Source organism: Acomys minous, assembly GCF_964271855.1.
Source record: "Acomys minous genome assembly, chromosome: 11".
In the NCBI taxonomy this organism is placed as follows: domain Eukaryota; kingdom Metazoa; phylum Chordata; class Mammalia; order Rodentia; family Muridae; genus Acomys; species Acomys minous.
Window position 1 is genome coordinate 92,864,451 of NC_140492.1, and position 14,945 is coordinate 92,879,395.

General features: G+C 41.1%; 2 protein-coding genes across 5 annotated transcripts in view; both read left to right on the forward strand.

Moving 5' to 3' along the window:
- Positions 1 to 52: 52 nt before the first annotated feature.
- SHLD3 (shieldin complex subunit 3) lies at positions 53 to 6,077 on the forward strand. Its single transcript, XM_084800763.1, has 2 exons — positions 53 to 190; positions 4,806 to 6,077. The coding sequence occupies exon 2, from the start codon at positions 4,925 to 4,927 to the stop codon at positions 5,675 to 5,677; it is 753 nt and encodes a 250-aa protein (XP_084656889.1). The 5' UTR covers positions 53 to 190; positions 4,806 to 4,924; the 3' UTR covers positions 5,678 to 6,077.
- The window catches only part of TRAPPC13 (trafficking protein particle complex subunit 13), a 30,153-nt gene continuing 15,262 nt past the window's right edge, over positions 55 to 14,945 (forward strand). For all 4 annotated transcript variants that reach the window (XM_084800755.1, XM_084800756.1, XM_084800757.1 and 1 more), the window contains exons 1-4: positions 55 to 190; positions 9,298 to 9,366; positions 11,131 to 11,230; positions 13,609 to 13,693. In XM_084800755.1, coding sequence (XP_084656881.1) covers positions 145 to 190; positions 9,298 to 9,366; positions 11,131 to 11,230; positions 13,609 to 13,693 — 300 coding nt within the window. In that variant the 5' untranslated portion in view covers positions 55 to 144. The remainder of the gene's footprint in view (positions 191 to 9,297; positions 9,367 to 11,130; positions 11,231 to 13,608; positions 13,694 to 14,945) is intronic.

Genomic DNA, 14,945 nt, shown 5'->3' on the forward strand with positions numbered 1-14,945 from the left:
AAAGAGAATCTAAGTTATCACGAGCGAAAAGAAGCTGGGCGTGCGTTTGACGCTGGGTCTTCCGGGACTTGTGCATTGCAGTTTCCTTCCCGAGCCGAGTGGAAATTCAGCCTGGGTAAGCTGAGGTCAGAAGTGACTGTCAAAATGGAAGTGAACCCACCGAAACAGGAGCACCTGCTGGCGCTAAAAGGTAAACGGTTGCGAGCCTGAACCTTTTTATCTTCCCTTACCCTCACTATCTGTAGCATTTCTGACATGGGCCTTGTCACTAAATGCGGCACTCACCTTCCTGCTCGGTGTGAGAGATAACCTTCTAGAGTGAAAAGCAAACGTAAACTCCTCTGTGCTACCGCAGTCCCCAGATTGTGGTCATAGAAACTCAGACGTCGGCCCTGCTGGGGAGATCTCTGTGAACCAGCATACGTTTCTGTTGCATTTAATGCGATTTTTTTTTTAATTGATCTTTTATCCTTTTCATGTGGCAGGGACGAAGGAAGTTTGGCTTATCTGTAGTTCGAATCTCGTGATAATGCCAAGGATTTAGAAATAAATCGTACTACACCTAATACCTCTAAGATTTGTTGAAATACACTGCAGATTTATTTCACACTGTGTTTTATTTGTGGGAAATTTGTCCAGAATCTGTCATCAACTTTAATATTCTGTACATGGCAGTTTTGAATAAGTTTTAATGATTTAATTTGACCAGAAAGGGGGGGGGGGGGAAACGCTAGCAGGGAAGATTTTCCTTGAATTTGCTTATCTAAAACCTTTTATTTAAAAATATCTTCAGCCTTGTTTCATGTTTTCTGACGCCACAAATGCACTGTCTTCTTTTGGAGTGTGCAGTTATGAGGCTAACAGTGCTTGGGCTGGTCTGGGGAAATTCTTAGAAGACATTTGAAGTCGATTGAATTGCACTTCCCTCCCTTAAAGGCGTCCCTTTTGGTATCCTCCGAAGCCCTCACTCATTGTCTGTCATGTACCCATCTCACATCGCAGAAGTTCACCAGTTCCAATGCTAACATGTAGCCATTTATCTTTGACTGCAGTTAACATGACTGTTCGAGTGGGGAACTTAAGAAAGTTTGCCACATCGAGTAATACAACAATGAGACCTGTAGGTTTCCTCGTGAGCTAGACTAAAATAGACTGTGTGGCTATAAAAGAAATTTACTGTGTATTCATTATCTTGATCTTACATCGAGGGTGTGGACTAGATATTACTTAACATTGATGGTCTAGCAACTTTGCCAAGGTAACATATCTAGTAAGAGATCCACAGAAAGGCCTGCCTCATCTTTCTAAGATGATGTTGCCTCCTAGCGAGTGAAACCGCTTTTTCATAGATCGCTCCAGTTCCCATTCAAATTTAAAACAATTAGAGTAGTTGCTAAGTGTGAGTTCATACAACTTTGAAGCTACTTAAAATTCCAGTGGTAAGGAGTTTTATTTGTGACCATTCTAAGTTTTCAGAAACACAAGATGTCTGGTAAACAATACTTGATCAGACAAACAAGACAAGAGGTTTATATTAAGCCTTTTTGATACTGTGTTCCCCACACTGTCCTAGATAACCAAGAATTCCACAGATTTTAATTTACTGAAGGTGAATGCTCAAGCATCCTAATTTAAACAGGCATTTAACTTTGCTTTCTCATTTGTTAAATGTTACAATTCCCCCCCCCAATATTTTTGCTTCCATCACTCTATCACTTATCTCCTTTTTCTGTTTTGTTTTGTTTGGGTTTGGTTTTAGTTTTGTTTGTTTGTTTGTTTGTTTGTTTGTTTTTGAGATGGTTTCTCTGTCACGTTGACTGTCCTGGACTCACTTTGTAGACCAGGCTAGGCTAGAATGCAAAGTCGTCGCCCGCCTCTGCCTCCGCCTCCGCCACTGCCTCCACCTACTGCATCACCACTGCTGGCTCACTTATCGCCTTTTTGAGACTAGGTCACTGCTATGTCAGGTTGATGTCAAACTCAAAGTGTAGCTGGCCATGACCTTGCATTCCTGGTCCTCCCGCCTCCCTCCACCACCCACCTCCTTGGATTACAGATGTGGACCACTATACCCAGATAACAGGGTGCTGGGATTTGAACCCAGGACTTTGTGCATGCTAGGCAAGCATTCTACTGGCTGAGATATATCCCCAGTATATCACTAAGTTCAGACAATAAAAGAATTCTCAGTATCCTACCTTACAGTAAAAGTGTAAAGAAAAAATAGATTCATTAATTCTTCATCCTTGATCATAAGCCAAAGGGCCAAGAAGTGCTCGTTATCAATTATTTAAAGAATATGTCATCGCATATTAAATCTGTACTAAAATATTTGGATCTTGAAATTATAGTTATTGTTAAGGTTGTAGAAAGATTTATCAGACAATTGTTACTTCTTTTCTGGTTTTTTGAGACAGGGTCTCTCTGTATAGTTCTAACTGTCCTAGAACTCACTTTGTAGACCAGGCTGGCCTTGAACTCACAGAGATCCACCACCCTTTGCCTCCCAAGTGCCAGGATTAAAGGTGTGTGCCACCAGCGCCTGACTAATTTGTTACTTCTTAATTTTTCAGAATCAGACTGTGGTTCTGTTGTGACATCATGACAGGAATCTAGGTCATAGTATAGCAATGTAAAAACCGTCATTGATTAGATTGACAGAGTTTTGGGAGTAAAGTGTGTGTGTGTGTGTGTGTGTGTGTGTGTGTGTGTGTGTGTGTGTGTGTGTGTTAGGGTGTAAAGAGACTCTATTATACTCCATTATTGGCCTGGTTAGGGAACTCCAACTTGGGGGATCAGATCCTGGCTGGCTCCATTCTTGAGGCCTGGTGTGCTGGAACTTCCTGTCACTGCTTTACTTGGGGACATCATGAGAATTCTTTGTTGTGTTCTTCTTCTACATTGGCGTTCAGGACCCAAAGAACTAGAGTGTCAATGCTACTCAAAACCACCTTTATACAGAGAATATGTTGCTGTAGCCCCATTTTCTGTATGGATTACCATGCAAAGTTAATCCATTTTTGTGGTTTTGATGTCTACTATTGAGAAAAATGTAGTAATTAAATATTTTACCTATGTATTTGTAGAATTCATAAAACTTTAAAGTATAAACATATTAATTTTATGCCAAATACATTTGGGGAGGTGGTTTTCAAGACAGGGTTTCCCTGTGTAGCCTTGGCTGTCCTGAACTCACTTTGTAGACCAGCTAGCCTTGAACTCACAGCAACCTGCCTGCCTCTGCCTCCCAAGTGCTGGGATTAAAGATGAGCGCCACCACCCCCAGCTCACCAAATACTGGTTTTTGTTGTTGTTGTTTGGTTTTTTGTTTTGTTTTGTTTTGTTTGCTTTTTCAAGACAGAGTTTCTTTGTGTAACAGCCCTGGCTATTCTGAACTCACTGTGTAGACCAGGCTGGCCTCGAACTCACAGAGATCCACCTGCTTCTGCTACTAGGATTAAAGGCGTACACTGCCACCATGCCCAGCCTCCCAAATACATTTTTTTTAAAGCTAGTAATTTTAAGCAGGGCAAGATAGTACACATTTTTAATCCCAGCAGAGAGGAAGCAGAAGCAGGCAGACCCTCGTCTCCCTGGTGAGTTCCAGGACAGCCGAAGTTTCATGGTGAAACTCTGTCTCAAGCAAACTAAACAAAACTAAAAAGAAAAAAGAAAAAAAGAAAGAAAAACAAAAACAAAAAACTAAGGGGGCTAGAGAGATGGCTCAGAGGTTAAGAGCACTGACTGCTCTTCCAAAGGTTCTGAGTTCAATTTTCAGCAACCACATGGTGGCTCACAACCATCTGTAATAAGATCTGGTTCCCTTTTCCGGCCTGCAAGTGTTACATGCAGGCAGAACATGGTATAAATTAAATAATAACTTATTTATTATTATAAATTAATAAATTAAAAAATAAATTAAATCATAAATTAATTAATTAAGGAAAAAAACCTAGGAATTTAATTTTTCTTAATTTTTTTAGTCATAGTCTTTTGGTTTTTGTTTCTATTTATTTATTTATTTTAAAGACTTTATTTATTTATTTTACGCATGAGTGCTCCATTTGCATGTACACCTGCAGGCCAGAAGAGGGCACTAGATCACATAGAGATGATTGTGAGCCACCATGTGGTTGCTGGGAATTGAACTCAGGACCTCGGGAAGAGCAGCCAGTGCTCTTAACCTCTGAGCCATCTCTCCAGCCCTGTTTTTTGTTTTTAAACATGAAGTGTTTTTTAGAAGACTATTTTAATCTATATGAATGTTTTGCCTACATGTTTGTACATGTAGGTATGTCTGTACACTGTTTGTGGTGCCCACAGAGGCCAGAAGAGAGTGTCAGGTACTCTGGGGTTGGTGTAGTAGATGGTCATGAGCCATCATGTGGGTGCTGGAAATTGAACCCGCGTCCTCTGGAAGAGCAACCACTGTTTTTTAACTACTGAGCCATTTCACCAGCACCTCCCTCCCCCAAAAATTTAAATATTGCATTATATGGTAAGACTTATCAAATTTGTGTTTCTCTTATGGTTTAGAACTATGATTACCTAATATTTTAATGATAACATTTCAAAGTCCTTTGTATCCATTTAGTTAAACTTACTGTCTACCAGCGTTTTCAGGCTATAGATAACCTGGAGTCCAATTCAGGTACCTTGTTGTGAGGAAAATTTTCTCGTGTGTGATTACAGTCACGTTTGTCATAATGCATATGGGGACTGGTGTTTGGTTCCTCTTCCTTTCTGCCTATTGGTATGAAGGTTGTCCCTACCAAATCTTAATCTTTGCAATACTTCCACTTTAGGTCCTGTTTCTTCTGATTTGACAAGACAGACAATTTTGTAAATAATAAATTACATTCTAGCTCTGAAGAACTCAGCCAAGAAGTTTTCTCTTCGTTAAGAGTTAGTGAATTACCACAGGATGACTACTGAAGTAATACTTCATTATCGACCATATGAAAACGATCCCACCCAGCTGGCTAAAACTGCAGAAAAGGCAATTCAAGACTTTCCTACTCACCCACTATCAAGGTTTGTCCCTTGGTTTCCACAAGATGGGTCCAGACTTCCACTCAAGCCTAAAAGATTACCACCAGTCCTTTCTGGAGAGGCTGCTGAGAGTGTCGAACAGTGCGTAACCATTTCAGAACCTAGTGGTAGATCACAGAGCTATGACTGCACAGTAGACCTTTTGGAGTTCCAACCTAGTTTGAAAAAACAGCGCTTAATCCAGTCACACACCCGGCATGAGCAGACTGATTCTGGGATTATGGTGAAAACTTCAGGAGAAGAAAAACAGCACAAGAAAAGATCCTGGAGTGTCTCCCTGGCCATCAAACGTTGTCCAGAAAAGGTTTTTCCTTTGTCTACAAAGCTGCAAGCTCATTTAAAGACACTACGTTTGCAGTCTCTTCATAGAGCCAGGTGGACGTTGGAAGACAGTGTCTTCAACAGCCAGACTCTGGAAGACATTTGGACAAAGGTCAATCGCCTCATCAAGCACAATGAGCTCCCTTCTTGTAATGCTACCATCCAGAGACAGTTAGGCGAAATCTGGGTGTTCTGTGATATTATGTACTGTGAATATGTAGGAAATCTTCTGAAAGAAAGATTATCTCTTATTGGGATAATTAATTTATTTGTACATAAATATGGTGTCATTTTTAGTATGTAATGAACCCTGATTATCAGAAAAAATAGTCTAAATGAAATTAATATGGACTGAAATTATAAAATGAATGTTTAACAATCATTACATTTTTAACAACTTAAATTTTGATGCTTTTTTAATACTGTGAATAAGTAATTATGTAATATGTGTACAGTTTGTGTCCAATATATAAGTATTTCATAATTCCAAGGCTTGTCAGTCAAGTCAGGGACATTCTAGATTCTGCTTATTGGCATTCTTTTAAATAAACTGTGATGAAGTATTGTTTATACTAAAATTCAAAGTATTTTAACTTTATCCCACTGATGGAGTTTAAATGATTTGAATTTTAATGAATCCTTAAAATCCTTACTTACCTAGTTATAATGTAGACTGTATAAAATTAAAAGTCTTAACACAAGTATATCTGTCTGACCTTATACTTTTTAGGATTTATCACAAGGCTGCCAAACAAGGGTTACAAGTTGGGAAATCATAGCACATTTGTGATAATTTCGTTATTTTAAAGGATTATAACAACTAAAAGTATAAGCTACAATGAAATTATTATCAGTTTTTAAATCCAAAAATTAAAAGGAACTTCTTTGTTTTCATATGTGGAAGATTTGAAATTTTCTGATTTACTCCAGATAAATTGCTTTCTACCTCTCTGAGAAACAATGAAAGTAAAAACTGAGAAGTTGGCAGGTGGTAGGTACATCCCTTTAATGCCAGCACTTTGAGAGGCAGAGGCAGGTGTATCTCTGAGTTCTAGGCAGCATGGTCTTACAGAGTGAGTTCCAGGACAGCCAACGCTACACAGAGAAACCCTGTCTCAAAAACAAAAACAAAACAAAACGCGCGCACACACACACACACACACACACACACAAAACCGAGAAGTTAAAGATTTTTTTTTACTAGAAATAGCATAGTGATTCTAAAGAAGAAAAGATTTGTTTCCCATTTACCTAGACAATACGTAAGAGGTTATCAAGGCCTGAGAACTTAGATCCCACCATTATTTCCTAGAAGCCTTTCACGTTACTTTTTAATTGCATATATGTATTGTGTGTTTGTATGTGAGTGCACATGCCATAATACATATACAGGGGCCAGAGGACAGGAATTGGTTGGTTCTTTCCTTCTACCATGTAGGTCTTGGGAATTGCTTTTATCCACTGACGTTCTAGAAGCCTTTTCAAAGGATGTCGGATGTTTAAGCTTAGTGCTACATGTGTATCCCTGGGGCTAGGTGGCCAGGGCCTCCCCTCCCCCTCCCCCAGTTCCAAGGTTCCACTGTTTAGTCACACATAGAATACACTAGGGAAACAAAGCCAAATCAGTGAGACAGACAATTAGGAAAGACGCACGCGGTCAGCACTTGCTGTCTGGGAAGAGGCAGATAACGGATAGAGAGAGAGAGATGAGATGCGGAGGCATCCAAGTTACAAGCGTTGGTTTGTTTGCTTCTTTGCTTGAACTTTGCCTTGGCCTTAGGCAAATCTAACTTCATTTCCCAGCTTAACAAATAACAAGTGTGAGTTTTTGTGGGGTTTTTTTTTTTAGGCTATTTCAGTTTCCAAAATGAGTTCTCAGTTACTAAGTAATCTTCACAAAATGCCAAAATTTAATCTTGAATGCCTCTCACAGCCAAACAGGTGAGGCTGTAAAATGCACTAGAGACACTGAACCTGAATCTACCTAGTCTCCCAGTAACTCTGACCAACCAAATTGACTGTGCAAATTTTACATGGCCCAGTTCACTGGCTTATGACTTTTGCCTTAGCTAAGACTTATAATGAGTCGTCTTTCTAGGTTTCCATCCTAGGCATGTCTCTCCCTGACCTAGAGCTTGTCACGTAGGCTGGGCAAGCTGGCCAGCAAGCCCCACGGGTCCACATGGCACCACCACATCCAGCTTTTCACTCGTGACCTCTGAGATCTAACCCAGGCCCTGATGCATGCACACAAGTGCTTTACCAAATGAACCGCCTCCCCAGCGCACTGCCTGAGTTCCTTAAACCTTGCTTTTGTAGGTACAGTTTGCTCTTTAGTACATAACAGATTTTGAGGTTCACTAATTCATTATAAGACTTTAAATGTTTTGTAAACGAGCCTTTGATGCTGGCACGTTTTATTTTGTCCTCTAGGGGAGGACATTGGGACCCTATTTTGTTTAATAGCTCAAGGAGAACACATGCCTTTAATCCCACCGCTGGGGAGGCAGAGGCAGGTGCATCTCGGCGTTCCAGGACAGCCTGGGCTGCTAGTGAGGCATACCTCAAAAGCACTAAAGGAATGTGCTGGGTGTGGTGACTTGTGGCTATGACACCAGTACTTGAAAGACTGAGGCAAGAAGTCCAAATTTCAAGGCTAGCCTGAGCTCCCTGGCTGATAGGTCATCTTGGGCTATGATGTGAGACCTTGTCCCAAAACAATAAAGTCTGAAGAATGAGTTGTTTATCTCATTCTGCTTGGCTAGTATGTGTGTCACAGACTTGCATTCCTGTGGTACATGCAGGTACACACCTGTAAGCCCATCTGGACTTCATAAGACTCTAAAAAACAAAAGAACAACAATTTGGGGCTTTGGATTTTAGCAATTTAAGTTAAGGCTACCTTTTCTATACCTCTCTCAGGGTTCCTATTTATCTTCATGTTATATTTAATCATTTTAACTTTTTTGCCTAGTTAAAAAGTAAGAATAGGGGCAGGTGCGATTCCTTGGAGGTTAAGAGCATTCCTATTGCTTCCTTCCACAACTCCCGTTCCAGAACCTTCTGACCTCTTCAATCCGGGCACTCATATGGTGCACACACATACACATCCAGACAGAACACACACACACAAAATAAAAAAAAAGTAAATCTTAAAAAAAAAAAAGTAGCCGGACGTGGTGGTGCACGCCTTTAATCCCAGCACTTGGGAGACAGAGGCAGACGGATCGCTGTGAGTTCGAGGCCAGCCTGGTCTACAAAGTGAGTCCAGGATGGCCAAGGCTACACAGAGAAACTCCGTCTCGAAAAACCAAAAAAAAAAAAGTAAGAATGAAGGTTGGAGACACCAACACCATGTCTTGAGCTGGCTAACACTGGAATAGAGTCCTGCTTAAATTCCCTGGGGTATTTTGAATGAGACATTTTACCTCTGTGATCCCAAGTTTACAATTAACAATTGTTGTGGGGAATGTTTTTTGTGTGTTTTGTTTGTTTATGTTTTTTCAAGACAGGGTTTCTCTGTGTAGCCTTGACTGTCCTGGACTCGCTCTATAGACCAGGCTGGCCTCGAACTCACAGAGATCCGCCTGCCTCAGCCTCCCAGTGCTGGGATTAAAGGTGTGCACCACCACGGCATTGGCTGGGGAATACGTTTTAAACAGTGTGAAGTCACCCTGGTTCTAGTTTAGGTTCTGCCACTGACTTATTTTGCTACATATAATAATCCATATTGTGCGAATTACTTCAACACACATTGTCTCCTTTGTCTCTATAATGGAGATTATAATACTAACCTTATAGAGTCTTAGTGCTTATATTCAATATTTAACTAAATCACAATAGCATGAAATTGATGAATACTGTGCACTCGACTTGGCTATTGACCCTAAGCAACTTAAACCTTTTGCCTTTCTTAATTTACAGTGATGCGATTGACTAAGCCTACTTTGTTCACCAATATTCCTGTAACATGTGAAGAGAAAGACTTGCCTGGTATGTAAAGAAAAGTTGAAACTTGAGTGGTCCACTTTGTTTTGCATGATGCTTACCCTTGCCAGTCGTATGATAACCGTATGATAACCATTGGTTCAATTCTGTGTTGCCTGTGTTTATTTGATGTGAATGGTGGACATCTAAGAGATTGGGCTCATCTACAATCTACAATTCAAGATGATGCTATCTTTTGACAACAAGAGACTTTTAGTTTAAGATACATCCATTTTTTTTTTAAGATTTTTTTTTCTTTTTTTTGGTTTTTCGAGACAGGGTTTCCCTGTGTAGCCCTGGCTGTCCTAGACTCGCTTTGTAGACCAGGCTAGCCTCGAACTCACAGCGATCCGCCGGCCTCTGCCTTCCGAGTGCTGGGATTAAAGGCATGCGCCACCATGCCCGGCTGATTTATTTATTTATTATGTATTATGTATTATGTGTTCTGCCTGCTTGTATGCCTGCAGACCAGAAGAGGGCATACAAAGCACATTATAGATGGATGTGAGCCACCATGTGGTTGCTGGGAATTGAACTCAGGACCTCTGGAAGAGCAGCCAGTATTCTTAACCACTGGGCCATCTCTCCAGCCCTGCATCCATATTTCTAACACTATCAGAATATTACCTGTGTCCTCAAATACACATTAGCATTCTGTTTAGAATTATGTTTCTAAAGTGTATTTATGTCTTATGACCTGCATTTGTCTTTGTTTTGGAAGTATTCTATGATATCAGATTTTGTTGTTGTTGTTGTTGTTGTTGTTGTTGTTGTTGTTTTAATTTTGTTTTATTTTAGGAACATGGCCTCACTACATATCCCAAGGTATCTTGAACTCTTGGTTCACCTGTCTCAACTTGTCAAGTGCTGTGATTACAGGCATGCACCACATAACCAGAATTTTTTGACATGAATTTTATGATAGTAAAGATTACAAATAACATTTTACATTGTATTATATTTTGTATTTCAATACTGTAACTAAAAAATGAGTATAAATATATATCTCAGTTTTTGTTTTAGAAACAGAGACTCATATAGCCCAGGCTGGCCTCAAACTCACCATGTAGCTGAGTCTGGCCCCAAATTCCAAAATCTCCTACCTTCCACTTCTAAGTTCTAGGATCTCAGGCTTGCATCACTATACCTAGGTGTATTTGTTTTGAAAAAGTTAAATATTAAAGTTTTAATGTTATTTTTGTCCAGATTAAAAAGGAATCTGACACCCTTCCTCACCCAACTGCTCTTGGTGCTAGGGGTCAAACCCTCCAGGGCTTTATTGCTACAGTTTAGAGACAAAAGACCCCTCAGCCCAACCAAAGTCTGGACTGAGTCTGTATTAAGCCAGCTGGAGAGAAACACTTCTCAGGGAACATCCTCAATGCATTTTACAGTGAGCTTTTAAAGACAAAAAACACAGGAAAACTACATTGTATTTGACAGTTGCAAGGGGAAGTAAAGCAAGCAAGCAAGCAGTTTAACAGAAGCCAAAGACATGCAGTTAGCTGGGGCATTTCAACCCTGAGTCTCTAGGACAGCACTGGGGACTTTCCCATAGGGCTTTTGACATCAGGTGTAGAAAAAGGGAAGATCAATTTCAGGTTAAATCAAAGACAGCTGGTGAGACAGGATAGAGGAAACTTTGCCCGGTCACATTATGAATTCTCAGCAAGTGCTCTCCCACTGAGCTGCCCACTGATTCCCATTTCTTTACGTAAGTCAAGCTTGCCTTAAAGGTAGATGTTAGAGTTTTGTTTTCTCTTGCTGCAGGTGATCTCTTTAACCAGTTAATGAGAGATGATCCTTCAACTGTAAATGGTGCAGAGATTTTAATGTTGGGAGAAATGTTGACTTTACCCCAAAATTTCGGGTAAGAATGATGGATTTACATAAAATGTAACACAGTGGGAAAGTGTTGCTTACGCAATAAGTTTTAAAGACACGCAAATTCCTCATGATTCTTTTCTTTTTTAAGTAACGTAGAACAGAGTTCTATATGATTATAGCATTTTAACTTTGTTCTTTGGGTTGTGGCTAAAGGTATAGGGTTTGCATATGCTATTTATGTGTTCTACCACAGCTGTGTCAGTGTGCCCCCCCCCCACCCTGGGTCTTCCCTGACTGTGACGCTGTGTTCCACCACAGCAGTGTCAGTGTGCCCTCAACACTGGGTCTTCCCTGACTGTGACACTGTGTTCTACCACAGCTGTGTCAGTGTGCCCTCAACACTGGGTCTTCCCTGACTGTGACGCTGTGTTCCACCACAGCTGTGTCAGTGTGCTCCCCCCCCCCCGGGTCTTCCCTGACTGTGACGCTGTGTTCCACCACAGCTGTGTCAGTGTGCCCCCAACACTGGGTCTTCCCTGACTGTGACGCTGTGTTCCACCACAGCTGTGTCAGTGTGCGCCCCCCAACACTGGGTCTTCCCTGACTGTGACGCTGTGTTCCACCACAGCTGTGTCAGTGTGCCCCCAACACTGGGTCTTCCCTGACTGTGACGCTGTGTTCCACCACAGCTGTGTCAGTGTGCCCCCAACACTGGGTCTTCCCTGACTGTGACGCTGTGTTCCACCACAGCTGTGTCAGTGTGCCCCCAACACTGGGTCTTCCCTGACTGTGACACTGTGTTCCACCACAGCAGTGTCAGTGTGCCCCCAACACTGGGTCTTCCCTGACTGTGACGCTGTGTTCCACCACAGCAGTGTCAGTGTGCCCCCAACACTGGGTCTTCCCTGACTGTGACGCTGTGTTCCACCACAGCTGTGTCAGTGTGCGCCCCCCAACACTGGGTCTTCCCTGACTGTGACGCTGTGTTCCACCACAGCTGTGTCAGTGTGCCCCCAACACTGGGTCTTCCCTGACTGTGACGCTGTGTTCCACCACAGCTGTGTCAGTGTGCCCCCAACACTGGGTCTTCCCTGACTGTGACCCTGTGTTCCACCACAGCTGTGTCAGTGTGCCCCCAACACTGGGTCTTCCCTGACTGTGACACTGTGTTCCACCACAGCAGTGTCAGTGTGCCCCCAACACTGGGTCTTCCCTGACTGTGACGCTGTGTTCCACCACAGCAGTGTCAGTGTGCCCCCAACACTGGGTCTTCCCTGACTGTGACGCTGTGTTCCACCACAGCTGTGTCAGTGTGCGCCCCCCAACACTGGGTCTTCCCTGACTGTGACGCTGTGTTCCACCACAGCTGTGTCAGTGTGCCCCCAACACTGGGTCTTCCCTGACTGTGACGCTGTGTTCCACCACAGCTGTGTCAGTGTGCCCCCAACACTGGGTCTTCCCTGACTGACTCTGTCATTTTCAGAGCAGCTCTTACTGGGCCTCCTTCACATCTCTCTCTTTACAAAACATACCAGACTTACCAGCTAGTCAAACTCTAAATGTTTTTATTTCTCTTCTTACCCTATATTATCAGGGAGTTAAAAATCCCCTGGTTTCACTGTTTTTGCAACTGAGAAAATTTGAGATGTAAAAAAAAAAAAAAAAAGAACTTTTCAGGTTTTAATAAGGTTTTTTTGGTTTTAGTTTTTTTAAGCTTACAGGGTATGATCATAAACCAGTGTCTTGAAAACTTGGAAATGTATTGATGTAAAGCTATTAAAATTACATAGAGTAATGGGCTAAGGAGGTAGCTCAGCCATTAAGAGTACAGACTGTTCTTCCAAAGGGCCTGGGTTCAATTCCCAGCACCCACATGGCTGCTCACAACTGTTCAGGTTTCCACAGGCACTGCATGCATGTAGTATATAGACATGGTTGCAGGCAAAGCATCCATACACATAGAAGTTAATACAGTATTTTTAAAAAGCTATACATGTAAAGCCAGTATTCATTTTATTAGGAAAATAATGGCAAAAGTTCTCCAAGATGAATTAACTTGGAACATTTCAATTTAGCACATAAGTTATTTTTAAATTTTAAATAACATTTTATAATGTATTCAGATATACATCTTCTGACAGCACAGCTATGATTACAGAGACCATTATTTCCAATGACCAGAATGGTATTGTATCATGTGTAACTAAATCCCCACTTGGAAGTGCAGTAGGTAACGAGTGAGCAGCCTAATAAAAATAAAGGACACAGAAGAAACACTTCCTTGATCCTAACACCAGAACACTGAGGAAAGATTTCTGTGACTCTTCAGTAATTTTTCTTCCATCTGAAGTTCTTAGTTGACAGAATAACTTCCTTAAGGAGAGAATGAGTCCCTGCCTAAAATGCTGTTTCATTTCACAGGAATATATTTTTGGGAGAGACCTTTTCCAGTTATATTAGTGTTCACAATGACAGCAATCAAGTTGTAAAAGATATATTGGTGAAGGTAAGTGACATTCTTATTTGCAGAGCATTTTATTTGGATAAAAACTTTTATTTCTGCTGGGCCCAGGAAACCTCAATAAAATGTATGCTCAATACTAGAATTTTTAAATGTCACTAACAAATACTGGTGATTATCTTACAGTGCCAAATATTATGGAACTCACGGAAACATTTCCCTTCTACTAAGGGTTTCTGATAGCTTACATGAAAAAATGACTATTAGTTCAAATAACATTTGTAATGTTTGTAATAGTACTTGAAAGACTTAGGAGGGAACATTCTAGAAGTCACTCTCTAGTTGTAGGAAGGGATGGTAGAGAAGAGAAGACAAAAGGGTTTGGAAGAGGAGGACAGGGCAGGACTTGTACATGGTAAATTTCCAGTAAATGTGAGTCACTACATTTCATAACTGAACATAACAAAAGAGACAGCATTAGAACATATCCCACTTAAAAATGACCAGCACCAAAAAAGTTGGGTTAGAATTGATTGCCAAATGGGTGATAGAAGAGGTGATTGATGCAGATTACCACGGGGAAGTTGGATTGCTTCTCCACAGTGGAAATAAAAAAGGTTATGTCTGGAGTGCAGGAGAGTCTTTACTGCATCTCTTTGGTACCACCCTGTCCTGTGATTAAAATCAATGGGAAACTACAACAGCCTAATCCAGGCAGGATGACAGAGGGCACAGACCCTTCAGGGATGTAGGTATAGGTCAGTCCTCCAGAAAAGAGCCAGTGCCTGCTGAGGTACTTGCTGAGGGTGGAGGAAATACAGAAAGGGTAGTAGAGGAAGCTTGTTATAAATACCAGCTGAGGCCACGTGACTAATATCAGAAACAAAGATTATAGTCAACATGAGAGTTCTGGTTGTATTTTGTTACAAACACATTTGTACAGATATTTGTGTTTCCTTAACTTTTTTATCATGGGATGTAACATCAGTTAAGAGAATACCAATGGTTTCATATCTAAGTTTGAGATACAAAAGAATGTCCCTCAAGGGACATAACCACTTAGTCTAAATTTACAATGCAGGCACAGGGGTTAGTTAAATCATGTTAGGCATGATTAAGACATGGTCAAATATATAATGTGGGATAGTCATACTATGTTTAGGCGTTATTATGATCTGGTCATTATTTCCATTTGAAAATTAGTCACAACATAAAGAGACATGATTGTGTGTCAAGTTGACAAGGGTGGGCTTGTGGTGGCTGTTCTTGGTTGTCAGCTTGACTACATGTGGAACTG